General features: G+C 43.7%; 1 protein-coding gene across 1 annotated transcript in view; it reads right to left on the bottom strand.

Moving 5' to 3' along the window:
* Window positions 1–27,611, bottom strand: part of LOC147697160 (ATP-binding cassette sub-family C member 5-like) — a 2,119,944-nt gene that overhangs the window by 204,811 nt on the left and 1,887,522 nt on the right. Inside the window, exon 27 of the mRNA XM_086934231.1 lies at window positions 9,649–9,808. Within this exon, the coding sequence (XP_086790357.1) occupies window positions 9,649–9,808 (160 nt within the window). The remainder of the gene's footprint in view (window positions 1–9,648; window positions 9,809–27,611) is intronic.

Raw genomic sequence — 27,611 nt, 5'->3', positions numbered from 1 at the left:
ACAGGAGGAGCTCCCAGGAGGAGCGCCTGGATTGTGGAAAATATATATTATGTAATATATATATATATATATATAAGATACATGATGGGAAGCGCTGTGCTGCACATAAATAGAAAGAGCCATTAAACACTCCGATAATAAAACACAACCACCTCCGAAAATGAGGGTAAATAACAAAGTACTCGATCGTGACTAAGATGAAATACGGATGAAACCTTCGGCAGACAGAAGGTAGGACCAAAGTGACGGACCACAATACCTTCAAAGAAAGTGCTCAAGACAGAGAAGGGCGACCTACTCCCCCATTCTCCTAGCCAAGGTGACGACAACTAAAAATGTTTTGCTGATAAAAGATCGTAAGGAACTGAAATCAAGGGTTTCAAATGGGCCACATTGAAAGAACATAGAATCACGGCATATCCCAAGGCAGTACATGAGAATGCACAACAGGACTGGCATTGGAAAAACTATGGAAAAGATGTGCAACAGAAGAAATAAATATCCTTGAGAGTGGGGAATAAAGTGCCCTAAAGGCCCAAACAATAACCCACCATAATCCACAGGTGGATACCGCTAGTCCCAAAAACAAGCACACCCTCACAAAATGTAACATTTCTAGTGAGTCACCATCATAAAGATGTTAATCTTGAGAAACACACAGAGGTGAACTGATCCCATTACCTCCCATAAGATTACAAAATTGAGGGATTACAATCTTGCTGAATCACCAGAGCTACATTACAAAAGTAACTTCAATGCTGCCGCCCACCCGGCCTAAGTTCCAAACTACAGGCGAACACTGTAGAATGGGAATTGGGAAGAGAAGAAGTCAAAACAGAGACAGATTACTGGAAACCCTGTGCCTGCTCGAGTACAAGGGGCCTCCTTGGCTACACATGTGCTAACAAAACAATCATTGCGTGATCTTAGCAGATTTTCAACAGGAGAGAAGCGTTATTAGCAGAAAGGCTTAGAGAAGACCCAGGGGCAAGGAGTTATGTAGCAACAAAGAATCATACTTACTTCCTCTAGTTGGAGGATTGCCTGACGTTTGACAGCAACCAAGTACCCTTTGCTGTCTGAATCTGTTATGTAATATGGTCAAACCCATTAGAATAAGAAGAGTTAGCGATTGTCGGGAATCAGGTCTTACATTCTGTAATATTATGTAGTTTAATGGAAGATTAGTTGAACAGGATTAGTGGGAAATAACAAACTTCCCTTGCAGAAATCTTTGAAGATGGGGCCATCTTGCTTGAGGAAGTGCAAGAAGAAAGAGCTTCATTTTAATGTTCTGGGAGGCTTCTGCGTTTACTCAGGAAGGAACAGAAAACATTGCTTCCTGTTGTTGTGTCTATGTGGAAGTTTCCATTCTTGTTGACTAGTGTGCGACTGTCAGGATCTTACAAAGGCCTCTGGTTTTAGAGTTCCTTCGTTGGAATACGATTGAAGGTATTTTGCTGTACGTCAGCCACAATCTTAAGGAGAACTGGGCAAGTACCCATCGTATGTGTGCCAATGCTTCATATATGTTGAGGAAACTGATTCAATCCTGTTGTACTGAAAGATGAACTTGGACTCCTGTCTATTGAATTGTCATCCGCTTCCTGTACTCCTGATAACAAGAAGCAGAATATGGATTATTTTGAAGAACTGTGGAGTTAAGAGGCTTGAGTTTCGGACATATCCTTTCTTGTGTATGATGAACTAAGTGAATGTTTGATAACTGACTTTTTACATGCATTTCAGTGTTGTTTATAAGATACAATTATATAATAAAATATGAAAAGTTGATATTCAAGCAGATCTGATTTAATTAATCCTAACAAGACTTTTTACATTTAAGAAGGCAGAATGTCAAGCAGATTTGAGCGAAACAGAGGATGGACTCACACATTATAAGAGATAGAAAACCCGAGCAAATACATGCAATAAATATACAAATATTGGAAAAGAAGGAAGAAAGCAAACCCTGGACCAGCTGCTATCTCTCTCATCCCTTTCCCCCTAATTTCAATTCTAGGAGCATCATGTAAAGTAGCCTCCAGTTGAGAGGTTTTTGAGGTATAGTGGGATGGTCATCCATCTCACGTCTACAGTTATTAAACTATGAAAGTGAGACCTCCTTCAGAAAAAGTGTTCTCCTTCATTCTCCACTAGACAGGGCCTTCTAAACATTTTTATTGTTTTCATGTCATTAGCAAGTCGTAACACATGTATACACGGCATGTTGATAGCATTTTTAAAAACAGTACAATACATTTCTACAAATTTGCACAGTAGTTCTGTCCCTGCGATTGTCTGACACTTCCATCTCAGTCCTCCCCATCTCCACCCCCCATCAATCCTCATTGTCATCCGAGCCATCACTTTCATTGAGTTCAGGTGGATCACAGACACCTCCTCTATAGTCATTCCAAGCTCCCCAGATCTTAGACCACTTCCGGGGGTACCCCCTATTAACAAACACTGCTCGTTCAGTTATCATGGCCTCATCCATGTTATTGTTCCAAGCTGATAGGGAGGGCACCTCCGCTGCGCCCCATTTCTGTGCTATGTTTCTCTTGGCAATCATGATCTCATATGTAACCCAAGTCTGCCCATGGCGTGTTAGGTCATTGGGTTCCCCTACATTTAGCAGACATCTACGTGGATCAGGCATTAGTGAAACTCGTTGTACCTGCGACATAGTGCGCATCAATTGGATCCAATATGGCATTAGTTTGGGGCAATCCCGGGACATCTGAACCAGAGGGAATCGCTGACAACAGGGCATGTCTGATCTGTATATATCTGTAGTGTTCAGAGGGTGCCATCTCGTACAACTGCTGGAGATAGTCAAACGACATCACCTCCCCTCCCCGCCACAGGTCACGCACCGTAGATATACCTATTTCATCCCAGTGAGTAAAGCCCTTACTGTTTCTGAGCCGTGCCAGTTTTTTGTTGTCCCATAACGGAGTGAGTTGTGTCAAAACCTCCCTCCACCCTAGTTTTGCCTATGCAGCGTGCCATAATATCAGTGTGTGTCTTAGCGGGCCAAACATTGTTAACGCTAGGTTTTTATCATATAGTGGGGAGAGCATGGTCTTGTTGTCAAGTTGCGCCCTGTCTGCCTTATATGCAGGATCTGAGTGCGGGATATGTAGCCAGTGGTTGATTACCTTAAGTTGTGCTGCCCAATAATAGAGCTGTATATCGGGGAGTGCTATTCCACCGTCATACCACCCCCTCACCAGTTTGGCCTGCGCTATTCGTGGCGGCTTGTTACCCCACAATAAATTAGAGACTTGCGTGTTAATAGCCTTGAAGTAGTGCGGCTGTACCTGGTATAGTGTGTTTTCTAGGACATAAAGAAAGCGAGGCAATGCCATCATCTTAAAGAGTGCTGCTTTTCTCAGCAATGTGAGTGGAAGCGTTTCCCAGTGCCGCACATCCCTTTTGAGCCTGTCTAGTGGGGGCTGTAGGTTTTTAGTGTAGAATAGTGTGGCATCGGCCGTAACATAAATCCCCAAATATTTAAACGAGCTGTCGGCTACCTTAAGCGGGCAGTCCTTAGGGAGGCTTGGCGGAGGGCCATGCAAAACATAAAGTATGGATTTTGACCAATTAATTGTGTATCCCGAGGCCACTCCGTATTTTCTACATACATCTAGCAGGGACAATATAGAGCGCCCTGGGTTGGTCAAATAAAGCAGTAGGTCATCCGCGTATAGGGATACACGGTCTTCCCAGTGGTCAGTCCATTTAAGGCCCCTAATTGTAGGTTCCCACCGGAGCCATGCCGCCAGAGGTTCCAGGACTAATGCGAAAAGTAACGGTGATAGTGGGCAGCCCTGGCGGGTGCCACGTGCCAAGGGGAAGTCATATGACATGTGACCATTTGCCGTCACATGTGCCGTTGGCTTGGTATACAAAAGTCTTACCCATGAAATAAATTTGGGACCAAATCCGAAGTGCTTCAACACCGCAAATAAGAATGGTCACTTAACCATATCAAACGCCATATGGGCATCAAGGGAGAATGTCACTGCCGGTTCCTCCACGAACTCCACCCTAGCCAGTATCCCATGCAGTCTCCCTAAATTCAGTGTCGTGTTTCTGCCTGGTATGAAGCCAGACTGGTCAGGGTGTATGAGTGTTGTGAGGTGTGGTGTGAGTCTTCTAGCCAACAGCTTCGCCAGGATTTTAGCTTCTGCATTCATTGGGGAAATGGGCTGGTATGACGAGCATTGCTCCTCAGGTTTATCCGATTTTAGTATTGCTACGATTGTAGCCGTGTGTTGGTCCGGTGGCAGTTCACCCTGTTCCAAACTATCAAGAAACATATTTAGCATGTGAGGTGTCAGGTGATCAGCTGCGCTTTTATATAGTTCAACTGGGATTCCGTTTGGACCTACGGCATTGCCCGATTGTAAAGCCCCCAACTCCCCTGTTAGTTCATCTAATGTTAGATCATTTTCAAATTCAGCTGTTGCTTCCGAGGTAGGTTTTGCCTTACATAAATCTTGGATATACGTCAGTGCTTCGTCTTCGGAGATGTCCGAATCAGAAGAGTAACCCGCTTGAAAGTGATGTGCCAGCATATCTACTATCACCTGTGGATCAGTCTCTACCTCTCAAGTCTCAGTGCCCAACCGCGTTATCCATCTGTCACTTTTTTCTTTTTTATCCAGCCAGGCTAGAAGCTTCCCCGCCTTGTCACCCACTTCATATATCTTATGACGTGTGTGTTGTATTTGGTGCTTAGATAGTGAGGTGGAACATTCTTTATGTTGGAGCTGTCTGTGCCTTAGTTCAGCCGCCGACTCAGGAGTAGGGTTTTGTTCTTGGGAGTCTTCCGCTGCGTAGAGAGCAGATTTCAAGCTGTCTAGCTCTGCCTGAGCTTCCTTTTATGAGTAGCTATAGAAGAAATGGCTCTCCTTCGTAGCACTGTTTTAAAGGCCTCCCAAAGCGTGACTGAAGATGCCACTGCACCCACATTTTCGGTAAAGTATTGAACAATCCCTTTCTTAAGCTCCTTTCTAATATGAGGTATACGCAGATAGCCGGGGCGAATCGGATACATCCTGCGGCGTGTATGCTGGTGATATGTGTATTGTAGTCGGAGCGGGGAATGGTCGGAAATGCCCCGAGGTCTGACCTCTATGGTTTCAATATTCTGAAGGCACCCCAGGGAGCCTAAAAAATAGTCTATTCTAGTGAGGCTATTGTGGACACCTGAATGGTATGTGTACTGTTGTTCCGCAGTGTGATTTCGCCTCCACAAATCTATTAATCCCACTGCTTCCAGACAGCTCTGCAGGCGGGACCCACCAGAAGTTCCCACCCTCCCCGTGAATCTGTCCATGGTGTCGTGTAATGTTGCGTTGAAGTCTCCACCTATGAGGAGTTCCCCTTCGGGAAGATTAAGTAAAAAGGCACTGAGATCTGGGAGAACTACAGAATGCAGTACCGGGGGTACATAGACAGAAACAATATTAAGGGGACGACCCTCCCACTGCGTACTGATTACTGCAAATCTCCCCTGGGCATCTATTTTGGTAGCAAGCACTATCAGTGGAAACTGCTTTTTCAGTAATATACCCACCCCACGTGAGCCAGATGTAAATTCGGAGTGGACAATCATTTTATATCCCCCTCTATCCATTGCTCTACTGGCCGTACCTGTAAGGTGTGTTTCCTGCAGTAGTATCACCGCTGCACCTGATCTTTTAATGCTTTGCAGAACTATCCCTCGCTTAATTTTGTCTCCCAGACCCCTTACATTCAATGTTAGCAGCGATAGAGTGGGTCGTACGGTGGCAGTGCCCCTCAAGGGGTCAGGTCTCCGTATAGTGTCTACAGACGCCATTGTTTAGGGCAGAGCAAAAATATCGCTTCATGAACCGTGTTACAATAGTACTGTCAGTGTGTGAATAACAAACAAACTTTCTGTAAGAAAAATGTTGCAAAAACAATCCCATCCTCCCCGAACCCCACCCGGCCTCCCTGCCCTGCGGACTCAGAACTGCTCACCACCCCAACTGAGCAGAGCGCTTTAGACCCAACCCCTTAAACAGTACTTGCACGTTCGGGAGCGGGAAGTCCAGGAGGGAACATCAGCTCTCCACTCTCCTGAACAGCTTCAGTCATAGTTCCATTGATAGTGTCGCGCCAGAATTCGACTGTGTCATGAGTTCAGCCCACCACGTCTTCTTGCCCTTCCCTGGCGTGGTTGTTAGTGTCCTGGGTATGATCACTCTTCTCCGGGCTCTGATGTCTGCTACGCGGTCGTCTACTTTTAGGCAGTTTGCCAGTGCTCCCCGCCATTCTCCATCCCTCCAACCAGTCATGGGCCGCCTCCGGCGATTCAAAGAACCATCAGGTAGATTCATGAAAGTAAAATCGGCTCGCAAAGGGCCAGATTCTGTGAATCTGGCCCTTTGCGAGCGCAATTTTTGCATTTGGGATTCATCATCCCAAATGCAAAAATCGGTAATTGCGAAATCGCATATTTGCGAGGAATTGCATTTAAGGAATCTCTATTTGAGATTCCTTAAATGCAATTCATTAACCATTTTTTATTTGTGAATTCGCGATTTCTGGCGGCTATTTACCGCGAGGTCAAACCTCGTGGTAAATAGCGAAAACTTAGAAAAATGCATTTGAATGCATTTTTCTAAGTTGCATGTTACACACACACATGTGGACATGTGTGTGCGCAACACCAATGTAGATTACATTTCAGGGGTGCTACAGGGTGTCCTTTGGACACCCCTGGCACCCTTGAAATCGCATCCTTATTTGCGATTAGCAAATTGCTAATCGCAAATAAGGAATAACTCCCCATTCATTCCTATGGGCCTTTAGGCCCATAGGAATTAATGGAGAGTGTTTCCTTATTTGTGATCAGCAATTTGCTAATCGCAAATAAGGAATGTGTAGAAATCGCAATTTATTTAGCGATTCCTACATGAATCCCGCTTTGCAAGTCCTTAATAGCGATTCCTTAATAATTGCTATTAAGGACTCGCAAAACGGCACTATGATGAATCTAGCTGCATGTCTTTCCATCAGCCACAACCCGCAATTTAGCCGGAAATAACATGGAGTATGGCAGTTCACTGGTCCGTAGCGCCTTCTTTACTTCCAGGAAACTCCTGGGCCGTGCCATCACAGCTGCCGTATAATCTGGAAAGAAAGAGATGAGTTTTGGATTCTGACTGGCGGTGCCACCCTTGCTGTTTGTAGTATAGAATCTCTGTCTCTGAAGTTAAAGATACGGGCTAGAACCGGACGTGAAGGTGCACCCACTTTCGGACGTCCACCCGGCACACTGTGCGCACGTTCCACCAAGAAGAAGGCAGAAAGGCCTTTCGGTTGCAGGCGCGATTTATTTGATAAGTTCTTCCACATATAGGTCCATTGCGGGGCCGCCTTCAGATTCCGGAATTCCCGTGATTCGGACGTTGTTGCGGCGGGAACGTCCTTCTTGATCATCAAGCTGTGCCGCCATCTTCTTGTTTTCTTCCCCCAATCGCTTGACTTTCTGACTCAGGATAGCAGAGTCATTAGTAAGGGCTGTAGTCGCTTGTTCAACATCCGATACCCTAGCTGACATTTTGTGGAAGTCTGCACGTAGGAAAGTGATATCGGAGGATATAGAGCCCACCATCGTCTGTACACTATTCAGGGCCTGCATAATACCTTCTAGCGTAATTTTAGGCCCCCAGATGCCCCTGCGTCTATCTTCGGGTGGTCAGTTTTGTCTGGGAGCGGCGGGAAATCTTTTGTGTAGGCATATTGTTCCAACTTACTCTGTTGGTTAGCACGTGGTCCTCTACCACTCATCTTGTCGATGTTTAAGACCCCCAGGTAGGGTTCTGCGGGTGTAGAAGTCGACCAGGCAGCAGATTTGTTGACGTAGTATAGGGAAAGCACAGCCGCGTTTCCTCCTCTCTAGAGATGGCCAACAGCACCTTCAGCGCCAGGGGCACAGGTTGGACCAGGATAGGGCGCTGTCAAGCGAGTAATGTGTGCCGCACCCTCTGTCAGTCTTAGAATCTGGCTCCAGCTGGTGTGCCAGGCAGCATATGGAGCTGCACACTGAGAATGTCCTGAATAAGTGCCACACTGCGCCACCCCGTGATCGGCAGCCAGGGCCGGTATGTCTGTCTCGTAGGTGGCAGGGATTTGCAACATCAGGTGCCAGGGATCGTGCAGGCAAACGGAAGTTAGTGCCAATAGTAGCGCCCTGGACAATGGGCTGCTTACCACTTCTCCCGTGTGTGCGGAATCGGGCCGTTTCCAATTGTAAAATGGCGGCCGCTGACAGGGCCAGCCGCCCGCCTCAGTCCGTCGTCGGAGGCTCCGCCTGCGTTCCTCGAGGCGTCTATGCAGTGGCCACCGCACGCAGTCGCGGGTGGCGCAGGGCATGAATGCACCCCGCACTCCCCCGGACCGTGGTTGCAGCACCTCGCGTCTGTCCTTCCTTCAGCTCGGCGGGCCCGCCTCCGAAACCGGCAGCCTACACTACTTGAGTCCGTGGTCTCAGACTCTCCTACAGGCTCCTTGGCGTGATGATCACTCCGCTCGATTCACGGCACGCCTGTGCCCCGGAGTTGGATCGGCGGGTAGCGCTCTGCCTCCCGTCCTCGTCTGGCGCTTTTTAGATAGTTTCCAGCTGGCGGAGTAGTGTCAGGATAATTAGGAGAGCGTCCTGTTCCCCGGAGCGCCTCTAAGCGGCGGCCATGTCTCTTGGCCGCTAGCCACGCCCCCCCCAGTCTTGCTCCTTTTAAAATTGATTTACAAGTGACCCATGGGAGAGAATGAAAATCACTAGCAGTTTCAGGTGACATCAAGCCTGGGAGAAAAGTAAATTTGTGGCCACTTTGTAACTCTAGAGCCTCAACTAATCATTGACACGAGCCACCCTCCCCATAACAAGGAGGACAGATACGCTGCAACCTGGTAATTTTGTCTCTGCCCACCTTGAGCAGAACCCCAATGAAGTTCAAATCCTGGGAAGGCTTGCAATGATACTTGGGTAAATTGATCAAAAAGTCATGGGATTCCAGGAGTTCATCAAATGTTCTATCTTACTGGAAACAAACATGTTCTTTCATCAAGTAGAAGTGAAACTGGTTTGTCATCTCTTCTGCAAAACTTGAAAAGGTGATAAAAAGTCATTTAGCAAGGATTGCTCAAAATAGAATATGTAAACTTTGTCCCGGACAGCAAAGACAGATGCAGAAAACAGATGCCCTATCAGTCTTCTGGTCGACAGGGGCCACCGGGTAAGACTATGAGGCAATGCGGACTAAGAAGAACCACTGGATCCACTAGATTGCTCTTCTGTATCAAATCCCTCCAGATGAAATTTTATTGCTAAAAACAAGGTAATGCATTTTTTGGAGAATCTCTCCACTCTTTTTTTTCCACGCTATGCTTAGAATTCATAAACATAAACAGTAAAATCAAACAGGTCAGGGACTTGTTTGCTGCCAAACTTCACAAAAGCTATTAGCTAACCATAAATCAAATCTTTGCAGGTCATAGGTGCCTAGCATATGATAATTTAATCATTTTTAAGCAATTTATGTGATCAAATAGTCTAATGAGAGACGACTTAGAACTAGTTTGATGCCTTAAATATGGGATACACACCTGACATTTCCAGTGAAAAGTACTGGCTCCTGTGGTATGATTGACAGTCTCTTCCTTAAATCTTCAAGTCCAATTTTACTGATACAAACGTCATCAATACAGATCGAACCAGCCACCAAATCCACCAACCTAAAAAGCGTCACACCCAGGGATGATTTACCTATTGAAATAACCAACAACACATTTTGTTTAGAGAAATAATGTTCATAAAGAAAGAGCACATCTTAAGATGCAAGGTATAATAAAGATGTAAACTGTTCGATAAATAGCATGCATCTTTCCTGTCATATGAAATAAATAGTTTTAACAAATTGGGTTGCTGGTTGGTGGGTGGTGTGAAATCCTCCTCAAGCAGCAACCACAATTCTTCTCAGTGTGAAGTAACAATCAAGCCCTGAATTTACCTGTGTTAAACCCTCTGTCAGCTTTGCACATCACAGTCAGGTTTAACTCAGATGCAATATGTACAAATATTTGTGCAGCACTTCAAACAGTAACACACTGAAAACACACCACAAAAGCATCCTACAACAGTTTAGAAACATAAAGTATTTTTTAATAAATAAAGCTTGACCACAACAACAAAAATCCAATCAGTAGAACCGGAGATATGCAGGTTTAAAGATTTCAGTGAAAATAAAGCCAAAAAGGATAAAGAGCCAACTGGGGTGATCTGGTCACGTTGGACAGGGACAAAGTCACTTGTTAAGGCTGATCAAGATGGAACGCGGACCAACTACAGGGACCCGCTTAGGTCTGCTGAACAAAGTACCTTAAAATCTGGCGTACAGTCTGAATGGCATTGTTTTGTGACACTTCACATCATCTGACATCGGTTCCGATACAGCTGGGTGTCTCTGCTCTGCTGGGCTTTGCGTCACTTTGCGTCGATTCTGGTGAGCTGCGCAGTGTAGATTGGTGAAGCTTCGCATCGGTTTGTGTCAGTTCCAATGAAGCTGTGCTGTGGGGCTTTGTGGGAATTAGCGTTGCTTCAAGTCGGTTCTAATAAGGCTTGTATCTGTGTGGTAAAGCTTTGCAGGGCATTGCGTAAGTTCTGAAGAGGCTGGCAGTTGTGCAGTGAGACTTTGCAAGGCTTTGTGTCACTTTTCATCGGTTATTAGTGGACCGTAGGGTACTAAACAGAGCACCTTCGAGCCCACATCCAAGAGTCAAGGGCTGGGGTGGCATCACGTGGGAGGGGAAGACTCACAGGTGGCAGAGTCCACGTGCTGGGCTCAAGGTTGTTGGAAGTCCTTCTTCCTGACAGAGTATCCACAGGTCCAGAAGAGTACTGAAGAAGTGGTGTCTAAGGTCCAATATATATCCCTGTACCCTTTCTCTGGAAGGTGGGAGAAGCTTCTAGAAAATCCTGTTAATGTCTTCAGACATCCTGCCTTCCCTGTCCGGGCTCCAGTGTAACTACAGAGGGTATGCAGCTTTTTGTGGGGAGGCAGGAAACAGTGTATTCAAGTGTAGGAGAGACTGTGCCCAGCTCCTCCATCCCATCCTGCCAGTGATGGCCCTTCCAGGCATACCTAAGCCTCCTATTGTGCTTGGTTGTCTAGGAAGGATACACAAAGCCCAACTGTCAACTGGATCCAGTCATGTGTTGCAGAGACAGACTACAGGCACTAAATGGGTAATACAGGAAAATGCCAACTTTCTAAAAGTGGCATTTTCAAAATTGTAATTTAAATTTACCATAAGAGGGTTTTTTTCAATACAATTCCAAAGACACCAAACATGGACTAGTTACCTGCACTCATTTGACATTTTCAAAATTGTAATTTAAATTTACCATAAGAGTTTTTTTTAATTACAATTCCAAAGACACCAAACATGGACTGGTTACCTACACTCATTTGGAAATTACAGTGTTTGAGATTTAATAAAGTAACTTCAAGGTCAGACTATGGGAGAGGTAGGCCTTGCTATAATGAAAAAAGAAATGTACGTGTTTTTCACCACCAGGACATGTAAAAGTTAAAATACGTGGCCTACTTTTTAATGCACTGCACTCTGCCCTCAGCGCTGCCAAGGGCCTACCCTAGAAGCAACTTGTATGTAAAGGAAGGATTGACCTGGTAAAAAGGTTTATTTTGCAAGGTCAAAATACCTGCACACACAGGGTGCAATAACAGGCCTAAGCCATGTTTAAAGGGGCTACTTAAGTGGGAGGCACAATCAGCTGCAGGCCTAGTGGTAGCAATTAATTTACAGGTCCTGGGTACATGTAGTACCACTTTAGTAGGGGCTTATACGATACTTAAGTATGCCAATTGGCGAGTGAGCCCATGCACTTTAGTACTGGTTAGCAGTGGTAAAGTGTACAGAGTCCTAAAACCAGCAAAAACAAGATCAGCAAAAATGGAGGAGGAAGGCACAACGTTTGGGGGAAGACCACCCTAATTTTTACAGGTCTAACACTAGTTTAATGATTACAGTGGAAAGTCAGTGCAATATTCCACTGCTGAAATGTGTGAGAACTTGGATCCTTACTTTCGGGCTGAAAATGCTGTGGGAAAACCTGAGAGAACAAAAGGAAGGGGTTCCGTGACCGGAGGAAAGGAATTACAAATTTACACCATTTGTATTCAACAATTCAAAGAAAGAAAAACTTTTTATAGAAGCAAAAAAGAATTTAATTCAAGATTGCATACATCCTATTCAATGGATATCTTACTCATTTTATACATTCTTTTGATACCACAGTTTATATGCAATGTGCGTGCCCACATTCACAACAGGAAGGGGGTGACGTGAGGGAAAGTGTAGGGGGTAGGATATATGTGATCTGATTCATTCGGTGACAAGTCTTATTCAAGCTTCTAAGACAATGTACATGTGGTCCCTGAAAACAGGGCCACAGTTAGCGGCTCAAAAAGAGTCCAAATTTATGAATGGTAAAGACCGGCCTAACTCCGTTGTAGCCGTAAGTGTCTGAATGGGGACCGGAGTTGGTCGTGGGTGGTGTAGTCGTCTACGTTTCGACCCAACATAAGTAGGATTCTTTTCCTTACGAAAGGGTCTTCATCAGGACAAGCAGAGTTGTGGGTGGGCAACCTCCTTTCACAAAGGGGCGATAGGAGTGGACTTGAAGGTGATTTTCTTGGTCCAAGTTGTTGGTAGATAACTCTGTTGACCCCTATAGGGTATCTCCCTAGTGGGTTGTGGAAGCAACTTGTTAGTGGTGGGTAAGAATTTTCACCCACTATCAACAGTTGGTTAGATTCAATTGGGTAGATTCTGTATACAATGTATAGTAGACCTCACTCAGGCATTATTATTCCTTTCAGGGCACCCACATGTTTAGGGTAGGAAACCGGGAGAAGGCAGCAGGAGATTTATTAATCTACTCGACTTTCTTTAAAAAAATCACCGATTCTTTATGGAGGATGCATATACGAATTGCACATTTCTATTTGAAAAAAGGCCGGCTTGGAAATCTGCCAAGTAGGCTGCTAGAGAAGTATGTTGTGATGCAATCCTTAAACCATCTCGTGGGAGGGTGCCTTTTTTGCCTGCCACCGCCTGGTGGTCTTGAAAGTTCTAGGGAAGCGATTCTCCGATTATGTTCACCGTCTCCTGATTCAGCGTCCCAAGGTAAAAATTCTCCTAGTCTGAGCACTGCCGCTACCGCTACGAATCCTATCTCGAGATAGGATTCGTAGCGGTGAGTCTTCCCCTGTGAGTCTTCCCCTCCCACGTCTTCCCCTCCCACGTGATGCCACCCCAGCCCTTGACTCTTGGATGTGGGCCCGAAGGTGCTCTGTTTAGTACCCTACGGTCCACTAATAACCGATGAAAAGTGACACAAAGCCTAGCAAAGTCTCACCGCACAACTGCCAGCCTCTTCAGAACTTACGCAATGCCCTGCAAAGCTTTACCACACAGATACAAGCCTTATTAGAACCGACTTGAAGCAACGCTAATTCTAGAGATAGGATTCGTAGCGGTAGCGGCAGTGCTCAGACTAGGAGAATTTTTACCTCGGGACGCTGAATCAGGAGACGGTGAACATAATTGGAGAATCGCTTCCCTAGAACTTTCAAGACCACCAGGCGGTGGCAGGCAAAAAAGGCACCCTCCCACGAGATGGTTTAAGGATTGCATCACAACATACTTCTCTAGCAGCCTACTTGGCAGATTTCCAAGCCGGCCTTTTTTCAAATAGAAATGTGCAATTCGTATATGCATCCTCCATAAAGAGTCGGTGATTTTTTTAAAGAAAGTCGAGTAGATTAATAAATCTCCTGCTGCCTTCTCCCGGTTTCCTACCCTAAACATGTGGGTGCCCTGAAAGGAATAATAATGCCTGAGTGAGGTCTACTATACATTGTATACAGAATCTACCCAATTGAATCTAACCAACTGTTGATAGTGGGTGAAAATTCTTACCCACCACTAACAAGTTGCTTCCCCAACCCACTAGGGAGATACCCTATAGGGGTCAACAGAGTTATCTACCAACAACTTGGACCAAGAAAATCACCTTCAAGTCCACTCCTATCGCCCCTTTGTGAAAGGAGGTTGCCCACCCACAACTCTGCTTGTCCTGATGAAGACCCTTTCGTAAGGAAAAGAATCCTACTTATATAGGGTCGAAACGTAGACGACTACACCACCCACGACCAACTCCGGTCCCCATTCAGACACTTACGGCTACAACGGAGTTAGGCCGGTCTTTACCATTCATAAATTTGGACTCTTTTTGAGCCGCTAACTGTGGCCCTGTTTTCAGGGACCACATGTACATTGTCTTAGAAGCTTGAATAAGACTTGTCACCGAATGAATCAGATCACATATATCCTACCCCCTACACTTTCCCTCACGTCACCCCCTTCCTGTTGTGAATGTGGGCACGCACATTGCATATAAACTGTGGTATCAAAAGAATGTATAAAATGAGTAAGATATCCATTGAATAGGATGTATGCAATCTTGAATTAAATTCTTTTTTGCTTCTATAAAAAGTTTTTCTTTCTTTGAATTGTTGAATACAAATGGTGTAAATTTGTAATTTCTTTCCTCCGGTCACGGGACCCCTTCCTTTTGTTCTAATTGTTACCCAGGTCCCTACTGACTATATTGGGTTCAACCCTGTTTCTTATAACGTGGGAAAACCTGAGAGCAGTCGTGAGGATTATAGTGGACCAACTAAAAGAAAAACTTGCTATATGTGATGCAGGCATGGCAAGCAGCCCGAGGCATGGAGTCATCCCTGCCCAGTTTATGAATGCAATTTAAAATATGAGGAATTTCTGTATCATATTACCTCCCTTCTGCTAAAGAACTGTATCTAGATATGGAATTATACCTATCAACAGTTTTCACAACAAATTATCTTCGTACCTTCCAATCTAACATATGCCTAGTATGCAATTCAGAGAAGGAAATGGAAGCTCACTTGTTATGCTCATTTGTGCAGGAAATGGGTAAATCAAATATGCTGCTTCATCAGGGTGATATGACACAGGATTGCCCTACGTATACTATTATTAGATGCAAGAAACTCTATTGTGTTCAGTGTAGTCAGCTTCCTTTTTACCTCATGGCAGGAAAATACGATAAAGATGCTGCAGAGAGTATATTTTAGATGAAAGATTTAAAATTGTAGAAATAAACTATTTATTGTAAATAGTTTCTTTGCAGATTTTCCTGAATGTTGGTTCTAGAAAGAGTAGAACAGCACTATCACCAAAACAGATGCCGTTGCACCATAGTAAAAGAGTGTGTGTGTGTGATGTTTAGGGTAGGTTTTATCTTGGAAGTGTGCCCTTCCAGTACAAAATAATATGCTTAGACATAGTAAAAAGTTTTTCTAAAACTTTATGTGCGCCGTGCATTACAGCCCACACCCAAACTTAGAAATGTTTTGAGAAATGAAAACATTTCACACTTATGCCTGCCTTGAGCAGGTGTAATTTTTTTATGCAAATCCATGTCTACCCTTGTTACTGGATAGGGACTTGCATCAAAAACATTTGGTGGTTGCATGGTAAAATCCATGCATCGCACATGGGACGCCCATTGATCCAAAGTAGTATACTAAGCAATACTTTGCGCTGGCCTGTGTCACTTTTGTGACACAGGCATGTGTGCCTGTTTTCTGCAGTCCTGGGGCACTGTAGGATTACAGGAGTTGCGGATGCTAGTGCAGCCCCTCTGTAATACGGATTACACACAGCGCAGGTGCTTCCTTGATGGGGTATTGACTGATTTGCATGGGTGTGTGCCCCATGCAAATGAGGGAAACTCTTTGCCTCTGCCCTTATGCTATATCATTAGGCGGGCGCTGAGGCAAAAAGGTTGTCATGACTATGTGTCACAAATAGGTAGTGCAAAATCAGTGCGCCCCTGAGGGTGCCCCTCTGGAGGTGAGAAAGGGGGTCCCATGGACCCCCAGACATCCCCCTGTTGGTGGGTGCAGTCACTTACTGTACCCACCTGAAGGGGGATCTCTGTCCCCATTTGAAGTGGAGGCAGGTGCCGCCTGCACAGTAAAGGACTGAGCAGCTGATTCAAGTAGCTGCTCTAATTTTAATTAATGTCCTACCTTCAGGGCACACTTACAACAAGGAAACCCTACCTTCTAAGGAACCAGGGTGCATATTTATATCAAAAAACAATGGTTCCAGTGGAACAGATAAGAGTATACATAATAAATACTGAACAATGTCAAATAATAGTGTGAAGGTTACTTAGGATGTAAGAAGGAGAAACAAACTCATGACACCTAATGAATTACCATCAGTTGTTATTTTTGCAAAAAATACACAATAAAATACACTGTAATGTACATATCACAACGTGAAGATTTTAGAAAAAAGGAAGGGGATGGAAAGGGGGGGTCCCAAGTATAAAGTGTGAACCAAAGGAGTGGTTGAAACACATAGAGAAGACAACAAGTGACAATATGTGCACGGTTTCAACAGGGGTGTATTTACAACGAATTGGGAAAATGACCAATTACACAATATTCAATAATTTAAACAATGACTATTAAATTCATAGACATTGACTGAGAGGTTCATTCCCAAAGGGCGTCGACGGCGTTTCGACCCTTTACAGGATAGAGGGTCTCATCAGGACAGGGGCAGTGTGGGACATCTGTGGGGAGTGAAAAGAGGATAAGTGAGCTCAGTGTATGGGTGGGTGAATTAATAAAAAGGACTTAATGTGGAAGACCTAGTACCTTTAATGACGGGCTTGTGGTGAGAAGGTGCCAACCATGCGTGAAAGGTAAATTAAATGTACTTACAGTGAACCCTGCTGGGTACTACAGTACAGGGAAACAGAAAGCGGAAAAAATGTAATCACTAATGATTAGTAATTAAATTGGCAACACGCTATCTGGGGCTTATAGAATTATGTACTCACCACTGTAAATAGTTGGATGGAGCACAATAGAGTTAATCTATATCGAGCCAACACGCAGTGCATCCGTTTTTGAATCGTATTGCTCAAGTGCTGCGATGAGCACGAGTCCGGCGCTGACCAGGAAGATACCTACAAGGTGTTATAGGGGTTAGGTAGGGTTGTGCAGGGCAATCCGCTGCATAATAGTTCTATGTAGAAGGGCGGCGCGTACCTGTTAGTCACCGCGATCCTGCTACCGTTCGAATGAATCGTGGAACCGGCACTGTCAGGCATCCAGGAAGTAGAGCGTGTGCGCAGGCCAAAATAGAAGAGAGCCGAATGCTCGATCTTCTAAGCAAAAGGCAAAAGAGGTTGGCACCGAGTGATCGATGAGCCCACAGAGTGAAAATGCAATGGGAACCGGGATTACATGTAACGCATTTCCAGAGGACAAATATATTTGTACAATTTAAACATAAATGCTTAAAGCAACATATTTACATATTTTACATCAATCCAAGCAGGAATTATACATATCAAATTTCAGAATCTCGAAGAAACAAGAAAAACACATTATCCAAGGAATCTGGATGTATGTCAGCAGACATACCGTCAATGGAAAATTATCCTAAGGTTACTACAAAGCCTCTCCATTCCTCAGCGGAATTGAGACCTGCATTTATCGAATTAGTCTTGTCAATCCAGTGGCACTCTCGTCTTTGCAGTATTTGTGCTATATTACCTCCTCTTTCAGGTAGTCTGGCGACGTCAATCACCTGCCACTTTAATTCATCAGCTGTATGATTTTTGTCCAAGAAGTGGGTAACCAAGGGTGCTGACACAACAGACCTTTTAATACGGCTACGGTGTTGTCCTATTCTTGCCTTTATGGGTTGTTGAGTCTGTCCAATATATGGAAGACCACAAGGACACCAAATGCAATACACAACATTGCGTGTATTGCAATTGGAGAAAAAATCAAGAATGTGTTCACAATTACCGTATTTAAAGGTGGTTGTGTTTTCCGTAAACGGACAATTAACACAGTTCCCACATCTGTGGTGGCCAAGGACAGGGGACAAGCCCCACGCTGATTCTAATGTGCCAGTTTTTTTAACGACATCTGTGGAGGATCTCACCAAATGATCTTTAATATTTTTGGCTCTTTTGTATGCAAAAAGGGGGGTCTCCAATGAAGGATCTATGCTTTTAATGATATTCCAGTTTTTTGTAATTATGTTACGGATCTTGTTGGTATGAACACCAAAAGTGGTAACACAGACAATCTTGTTCATTTGTTTTTTAGGCTTAGTTCTTAAAAGTTCCTCCCTGGGGCAGTACCAGGCACGTTTTAATGATCTTTTCACCAGTTTATTTGGGTACCCTCTCAATAGTAATTTGCTTCTCAAAATTTCGGCCTCTCTCATATAGTCCTCCTTCCGGGTACAGTTCCGACGGATTCGTAGGAACTGACCGAAAGGAAGGCCATCCCTCAGGGCTCTAGGATGTTGGCTGCTATAAGCTAATAGCGTATTCTTCTCAGTGGGTTTTCTGTGAAGAGAGGTAAATAATTTACCCTCGGCCTGTTGGATGTTGAGATCTAGGAAGGCTATCGTGGATTTGTCCAGTGTAGAAGTAAATGTAAGGTGTGGTTGAATTTGATTTAGGTAAGTAACAAATTCATTGAAGCTCTCTTCACTGTTTCTCCAAATTAGAAAAATATCATCAATGTACCTATACCAACACCCAATGTGGGTGTGGTAAGGATTGAGACTGCTCAATGCGAAAGTGAGTTCTATATAATTCATATAGATATTTGCCAGATTTGGGGCAAAAACTGCTCCCATACTGGTACCGCTGCATTGCTGGTAATATTGTCCGTCTGACACAAAGTAGTTGGTCTGTAATGCTATGCGGAGTAATGAAATTATAAACCAAGTAGGTACAGTGAATGGTCTAGGTCTGGTATCCAAAAGTTGTTCGATAACTTGAATGCTTTCTAATTGAGGAATGTTGGTATACAATGACGAGATATCCAATGTTGCCAGCCAATCTGTATTAACATCATATTCAAATCCTTCTACTAAGTTTATCATGTGCATGGTGTCTCGCACGTAACTTTTCTGTAAGGGCACAAAGTCCCTAATGAAAAAATCAATATAGCGTCCAATAGGTTCTAAAATAGAACCACACCCAGATAGAATTGGTCGACCAGGTGGATGGGTAATGCTCTTGTGTACCTTAGGGAGGGTATACAGAACAGGAGTTCTGGGATTTTCTGCATTTAGGAATTCAAACTCTTTTTTGGTTACAAAACCCAATTCCAACCCTTCTGTACTGATCTTGAGAATTTCATCACGAATTTCTGACAGGGGATTTTGTCTTAATTTCTTATAGTGTTTTATTTCTGAGATTTGCTTGATGAGCTCTGTTTCATAATCAACTCTCTCCTGAATGACAATCCCTCCCCCCTTGTCTGCTGGCTTGAGAATTATTGAGGAGTCCTGTTTTAGAGTGTTGAGAGCTTGTCGTTCGGCTAGCGTAATATTATAAGGGATGAATTGTTTGGTATTTCTAAGATTATCTACATCTTGTAGAACAAGTTTTTCAAAAGTTAGTAGTTCAGGCGGCATCATGCCGTTAGTGGGGTAAAAAGTAGAAGGTGGTCTCAGTCCTGTAACAGATTCTTGTTGAATGGAGTCACGGTCTTTGAAAAAAAGTTTCAGGCGGATTTTTCTAAAGAACTGAAATAGTTCAGCTTTTAGATTAAAAAAGTTTGTCTTTTCCGTTATTACAAATGACAAACCTTTACTTAAAAGAGAAACTTCCGATGATGACAGAACATGTTTCGATAGATTGAATATGGGGATTGTTTCCATATTATTCAAAGGAGAGGTTAGTAAGGGGGTTGTCCCCATTGATAGTGCTTGTTCTTTGTTTGGCGTTCTCCAGGATACTGGTGCCAGACTCTCCTTTTGGGCCTCGTACCTCTGCCTAAAAAAGGCTGACCTGGGTGTGTGTCAGCACGGCTAGGACCTGCTTGGGCGTCTGAGTCACTAGATTCACCTGAGGACTCCGAGAATGTAACAGGCTGGTTTCTTTTAAATCTACCCCACGTGTTCTGCCTGTTCTGATTGGGAAAGGTAGAGAAGAAGTCGTCTTTAAGGTATGGAAAGGCCTTCTCTTTGCTGTAGTTTTTAATATCTTTAGAGACTTTGTCAGCTTTTTTCTTTAGTTCAAAGTTATTGAACTCTTCAATTGACTTATTCAATTTGTCTAATAAGGCTTTGGCCTCTGTGACCCCGTCTCCTCCCAACAGTTCTTTCTCTATTTCCTCTATTTCTTTCAGCTCAGCTTTTGAGTGTTCTATAGCTGTTTCCACCCCTAACACCATCCAGTGCCTAGAGCAAGTGACTGAAATCCCACAGAAACTACCTTTGAACTTTGGGTCTTCACGAAAAATACCAGGTACATTCCTTACTTGGAGACCTTGTGGTATAATACCTGCTCGTAAGTAGTCACTAAGCATGCGTGCATGTAATTCCGTCCTCACATGTTTTTTCTTTAACTTCTCTAATTTGTCAATCAATGTTTGTCGGGGGCTCACAGTATTAGTTGGAAGATTAGAAAATAAAGATGGTCCGCTAGTGAGTTTAGTAATATAGTCTTCGGTGTAGAGTGGAGCGTCTCTCTCTGACATCCTAACCTTCAATTTCAGAAACCCTATAACAGTATAGGGTGCGGGAAAAAATCCAAACTACTGGATAAGACCCTTGCGGTGCAGCCACCGCGCAAAAAGTCACACTTACAACAAGGAAACCCTACCTTCTAAGGAACCAGGGTGCATATTTATATCAAAAAACAATGGTTCCAGTGGAACAGATAAGAGTATACATAATAAATACTGAACAATGTCAAATAATAGTGTGAAGGTTACTTAGGATGTAAGAAGGAGAAACAAACTCATGACACCTAATGAATTACCATCAGTTGTTATTTTTGCAAAAAATACACAATAAAATACACTGTAATGTACATATCACAACGTGAAGATTTTAGAAAAAAGGAAGGGGATGGAAAGGGGGGGTCCCAAGTATAAAGTGTGAACCAAAGGAGTGGTTGAAACACATAGAGAAGACAACAAGTGACAATATGTGCACGGTTTCAACAGGGGTGTATTTACAAGGAATTGGGAAAATGACCAATTACACAATATTCAATAATTTAAACAATGACTATTAAATTCATAGACATTGACTGAGAGGTTCATTCCCAAAGGGCGTCGACGGCGTTTCGACCCTTTACAGGATAGAGGGTCTCATCAGGACAGGGGCAGTGTGGGACATCTGTGGGGAGTGAAAAGAGGATAAGTGAGCTCAGTGTATGGGTGGGTGAATTAATAAAAAGGACTTAATGTGGAAGACCTAGTACCTTTAATGACGGGCTTGTGGTGAGAAGGTGCCAACCATGCGTGAAAGGTAAATTAAATGTACTTACAGTGAACCCTGCTGGGTACTACAGTACAGGGAAACAGAAAGCGGAAAAAATGTAATCACTAATGATTAGTAATTAAATTGGCAACACGCTATCTGGGGCTTATAGAATTATGTACTCACCACTGTAAATAGTTGGATGGAGCACAATAGAGTTAATCTATATCGAGCCAACACGCAGTGCATCCGTTTTTGAATCGTATTGCTCAAGTGCTGCGATGAGCACGAGTCCGGCGCTGACCAGGAAGATACCTACAAGGTGTTATAGGGGTTAGGTAGGGTTGTGCAGGGCAATCCGCTGCATAATAGTTCTATGTAGAAGGGCGGCGCGTACCTGTTAGTCACCGCGATCCTGCTACCGTTCGAATGAATCGTGGAACCGGCACTGTCAGGCATCCAGGAAGTAGAGCGTGTGCGCAGGCCAAAATAGAAGAGAGCCGAATGCTCGATCTTCTAAGCAAAAGGCAAAAGAGGTTGGCACCGAGTGATCGATGAGCCCACAGAGTGAAAATGCAATGGGAACCGGGATTACATGTAACGCATTTCCAGAGGACAAATATATTTGTACAATTTAAACATAAATGCTTAAAGCAACATATTTACATATTTTACATCAATCCAAGCAGGAATTATACATATCAAATTTCAGAATCTCGAAGAAACAAGAAAAACACATTATCCAAGGAATCTGGATGTATGTCAGCAGACATACCGTCAATGGAAAATTATCCTAAGGTTACTACAAAGCCTCTCCATTCCTCAGCGGAATTGAGACCTGCATTTATCGAATTAGTCTTGTCAATCCAGTGGCACTCTCGTCTTTGCAGTATTTGTGATATATTACCTCCTCTTTCAGGTAGTCTGGCGACGTCAATCACCTGCCACTTTAATTCATCAGCTGTATGATTTTTGTCCAAGAAGTGGGTAACCAAGGGTGCTGACACAACAGACCTTTTAATACGGCTACGGTGTTGTCCTATTCTTGCCTTTATGGGTTGTTGAGTCTGTCCAATATATGGAAGACCACAAGGACACCAAATGCAATACACAACATTGCGTGTATTGCAATTGGAGAAAAAATCAAGAATGTGTTCACAATTACCGTATTTAAAGGTGGTTGTGTTTTCCGTAAACGGACAATTAACACAGTTCCCACATCTGTGGTGGCCAAGGACAGGGGACAAGCCCCACGCTGATTCTAATGTGCCAGTTTTTTTAACGACATCTGTGGAGGATCTCACCAAATGATCTTTAATATTTTTGGCTCTTTTGTATGCAAAAAGGGGGGTCTCCAATGAAGGATCTATGCTTTTAATGATATTCCAGTTTTTTGTAATTATGTTACGGATCTGGCAAATATCTGGCAAATATCTATATGAATTATATAGAACTCACTTTCGCATTGAGCAGTCTCAATCCTTACCACACCCACATTGGGTGTTGGTATAGGTACATTGATGATATTTTTCTAATTTGGAGAAACAGTGAAGAGAGCTTCAATGAATTTGTTACTTACCTAAATCAAATTCAACCACACCTTACATTTACTTCTACACTGGACAAATCCACGATAGCCTTCCTAGATCTCAACATCCAACAGGCCGAGGGTAAATTATTTACCTCTCTTCACAGAAAACCCACTGAGAAGAATACGCTATTAGCTTATAGCAGCCAACATCCTAGAGCCCTGAGGGATGGCCTTCCTTTCGGTCAGTTCCTACGAATCCGTCGGAACTGTACCCGGAAGGAGGACTATATGAGAGAGGCCGAAATTTTGAGAAGCAAATTACTATTGAGAGGGTACCCAAATAAACTGGTGAAAAGATCATTAAAACGTGCCTGGTACTGCCCCAGGGAGGAACTTTTAAGAACTAAGCCTAAAAAACAAATGAACAAGATTGTCTGTGTTACCACTTTTGGTGTTCATACCAACAAGATCCGTAACATAATTACAAAAAACTGGAATATCATTAAAAGCATAGATCCTTCATTGGAGACCCCCCTTTTTGCATACAAAAGAGCCAAAAATATTAAAGATCATTTGGTGAGATCCTCCACAGATGTCGTTAAAAAAACTGGCACATTAGAATCAGCGTGGGGCTTGTCCCCTGTCCTTGGCCACCACAGATGTGGGAACTGTGTTAATTGTCCGTTTACGGAAAACACAACCACCTTTAAATACGGTAATTGTGAACACATTCTTGATTTTTTCTCCAATTGCAATACACGCAATGTTGTGTATTGCATTTGGTGTCCTTGTGGTCTTCCATATATTGGACAGACTCAACAACCCATAAAGGCAAGAATAGGACAACACCGTAGCCGTATTAAAAGGTCTGTTGTGTCAGCACCCTTGGTTACCCACTTCTTGGACAAAAATCATACAGCTGATGAATTAAAGTGGCAGGTGATTGACGTCGCCAGACTACCTGAAAGAGGAGGTAATATATCACAAATACTGCAAAGACGAGAGTGCCACTGGATTGACAAGACTAATTCGATAAATGCAGGTCTCAATTCCGCTGAGGAATGGAGAGGCTTTGCAGTAACCTTAGGATAATTTTCCATTGACGGTATGTCTGCTGACATACATCCAGATTCCTTGGATAATGTGTTTTTCTTGTTTCTTCGAGATTCTGAAATTTGATATGTATAATTCCTGCTTGGATTGATGTAAAATATGTAAATATGTTGCTTTAAGCATTTATGTTTAAATTGTACAAATATATTTGTCCTCTGGAAATGCGTTACATGTAATCCCGGTTCCCATTGCATTTTCACTCTGTGGGCTCATCGATCACTCGGTGCCAACCTCTTTTGCCTTTTGCTTAGAAGATCGAGCATTCGGCTCTCTTCTATTTTGGCCTGCGCACACGCTCTACTTCCTGGATGCCTGACAGTGCCGGTTCCACGATTCATTCGAACGGTAGCAGGATCGCGGTGACTAACAGGTACGCGCCGCCCTTCTACATAGAACTATTATGCAGCGGATTGCCCTGCACAACCCTACCTAACCCCTATAACACCTTGTAGGTATCTTCCTGGTCAGCGCCGGACTCGTGCTCATCGCAGCACTTGAGCAATACGATTCAAAAACGGATGCACTGCGTGTTGGCTCGATATAGATTAACTCTATTGTGCTCCATCCAACTATTTACAGTGGTGAGTACATAATTCTATAAGCCCCAGATAGCGTGTTGCCAATTTAATTACTAATCATTAGTGATTACATTTTTTCCGCTTTCTGTTTCCCTGTACTGTAGTACCCAGCAGGGTTCACTGTAAGTACATTTAATTTACCTTTCACGCATGGTTGGCACCTTCTCACCACAAGCCCGTCATTAAAGGTACTAGGTCTTCCACATTAAGTCCTTTTTATTAATTCACCCACCCATACACTGAGCTCACTTATCCTCTTTTCACTCCCCACAGATGTCCCACACTGCCCCTGTCCTGATGAGACCCTCTATCCTGTAAAGGGTCGAAACGCCGTCGACGCCCTTTGGGAATGAACCTCTCAGTCAATGTCTATGAATTTAATAGTCATTGTTTAAATTATTGAATATTGTGTAATTGGTCATTTTCCCAATTCCTTGTAAATACACCCCTGTTGAAACCGTGCACATATTGTCACTTGTTGTCTTCTCTATGTGTTTCAACCACTCCTTTGGTTCACACTTTATACTTGGGACCCCCCCTTTCCATCCCCTTCCTTTTTTCTAAAATCTTCACGTTGTGATATGTACATTACAGTGTATTTTATTGTGTATTTTTTGCAAAAATAACAACTGATGGTAATTCATTAGGTGTCATGAGTTTGTTTCTCCTTCTTACATCCTAAGTAACCTTCACACTATTATTTGACATTGTTCAGTATTTATTATGTATACTCTTATCTGTTCCACTGCTACCTTCAGGGCAGGCACAGGTTTATGTCTGCCTTGGGAACAATGCATTGATTATAATAGGGAGCACTATCCCTGTTTATGCCCAGTGCACAAGTTAAATAATACAGTCCCAGATCTCACTCAAGCCAGGGGATCTGCATGGGTGAGTCCTCTTTAGGTCATCTGGGCACTCTTGTAACCAGGAGTCCTTCTTTTTTTGTGTTCCTTAAGCAGGCAAACCGGAAATCAAAGAATTGGCCCTTGAAAGAGGAGTTCCAGCCCCTTTGTGCCAGGGGAATGTAAGGGTCCTTGAGACCTTGTGTGAGCCCTCTTCTTCCAGCTGGAGCCTGGAGTGTGGATTGTTCATCCAGCAGGGCCTTCTTCATATAGAGTCTTCCCTGGGCCAGGAATGTTCTGAGAAGCTATTGATGGAGATGCCAGATTAATCCTGTGCACTAGCCAGTGACTGGAAGAATTATATCACTAAGTGGCGGATGAGGAAATGTAAAAGTGGTAGGGCGTCAACTCTTGTCTGGAATTGCAAGGAACGCCTACCAAACAAGGGTTCAATACGAAAATGCCTGCATTGTCTTCATTTCAACTCTGTATATGCTTGTTTCTTTTTACTGGCACAGTATAAGTTGTCTGTAAACCCTTCAGGGCTTCTACTCTGTTGTAGTCATTAGCAATACATATTGCTATGTATTGAGCCAGTAATGAAAAGGAATATGCCTATATTGTTCTATAGTACATCTCAATTAAAGTGTCACAATATGAACAAGCATAATATATGACGAGGCGCTTTTATTGAACACTGCCTTAGCTTTCCTGCACTGAGCTCGAGACTGGCACATTCCAGCAACTGGTGAAACGTTATAACTTTAAATACAAGCCCTTTAAATCTAATGTTTTTTACAATTGCTGGAATGTGTTCGTCTTCAGCTCTGAGAAGGAAAGCTGAGGCAGGATACCAGGCAAGCTTTAGCACTGGTGGCGCCGAATTTACTGAAAGGCCATGCATGGACTATTTCAGTACTACCATGGTAAGAAATGTTATTTATATGTATTGATACATTGTCGCCATTTTCTTAAAGTTGCACTACTGGCAGGTGTAAGTACGTCTGTAAAATAGGTATAGATGAAAACATTTCTTTTAAAGAAACACATTTGAAATATATCTCTCTCACAGCTGTGGCACCCCGGTTCAGGCAGCTTAGGTAGCATGCTAAAGAATTCCCAATGGTGCCTGCCTGACTGGTGTTATGTGAATGCAGTAACAGCTAGCTCTGCGAATGGCGCATCGACAATCCAGCTCAATGCGCTATCCCTGAGAGCGCAGCTCTGTTCTGCAGGCCATCGAAGACGAGAGCTGGGCACTCTACGTAGTGCCTGTGGTATCAGCAAGTTACACAAAAAAACAGTGTGTAATGAACTGGTGGGTGCACTCAGTGGGGTTTCCAACAAAATCGGCAAACGCCCCTTGGCGGGACTAATAGTTTTAAGTTTCCCTATGGTGCACACTTTCTAACAACTGGCATCCCCAGGGTTTGGAGCCAGGTGCAGCAGCCTTTGAGTCAAGTTTGCACATTATAAAACTGAGGAAAAAATGCCAGCGAACGCTAGAGCTTTCACAATGATAATAGGAAAATGACCTCAATCTGAAAGCAATATTATGTTATGTGCCAGCGCATGCGCGGTCGATCTGACTGATGATAATGCACTGCACAGAGCCAGACGGTAAATGTGTCTGGAATTTCCAGACATTGTAAACCTGAAGAGTGGCACGATTTAAGGACGAGGCCGAGATATCATGTAGGCAGGTAGCTAGAAGCTGGAAAGCAGTGTGCGCTCCTCAAAGGCACTGTGGTGACGCATCAAAACTACCTAGAGCTGAACTCTCTTTTGAAACCTGCCCTTTCCCCATCTCATCAAGTGGATGGTGCGATCAGCGAGTCCTGCCTAATCCCACCCTTCCTGTGACGAGATGGGAACAGGGGTGTGCCTTCTCACTTATTGACACACGGCATTTGAAAGCAGCGGGGTGAAGCCAAATGCGCCCGGCCTGTGTTTAATTCGCGAGGCTGCCTTATCTCACAGCGGGTGTGGTCTTAAGGTCTGGCAGGTCACTAAGGGATAGGGCTGTTGAAAGCTAAGTCTAGTAAATAATGCCCTTTTCAAAAAATGGGGTTAACCTAAGGTTAGTCCTGGACCTGGGCACTTCGT

The sequence above is a fragment of the Lissotriton vulgaris genome, chromosome 8, assembly GCF_964263255.1.
Source record: "Lissotriton vulgaris chromosome 8, aLisVul1.2, whole genome shotgun sequence".
Lineage (NCBI taxonomy): Eukaryota > Metazoa > Chordata > Amphibia > Caudata > Salamandridae > Lissotriton > Lissotriton vulgaris.
Note: the sequence above shows the minus strand (reverse complement) of the source record. Positions and strands in the feature narration are given on the sequence as shown.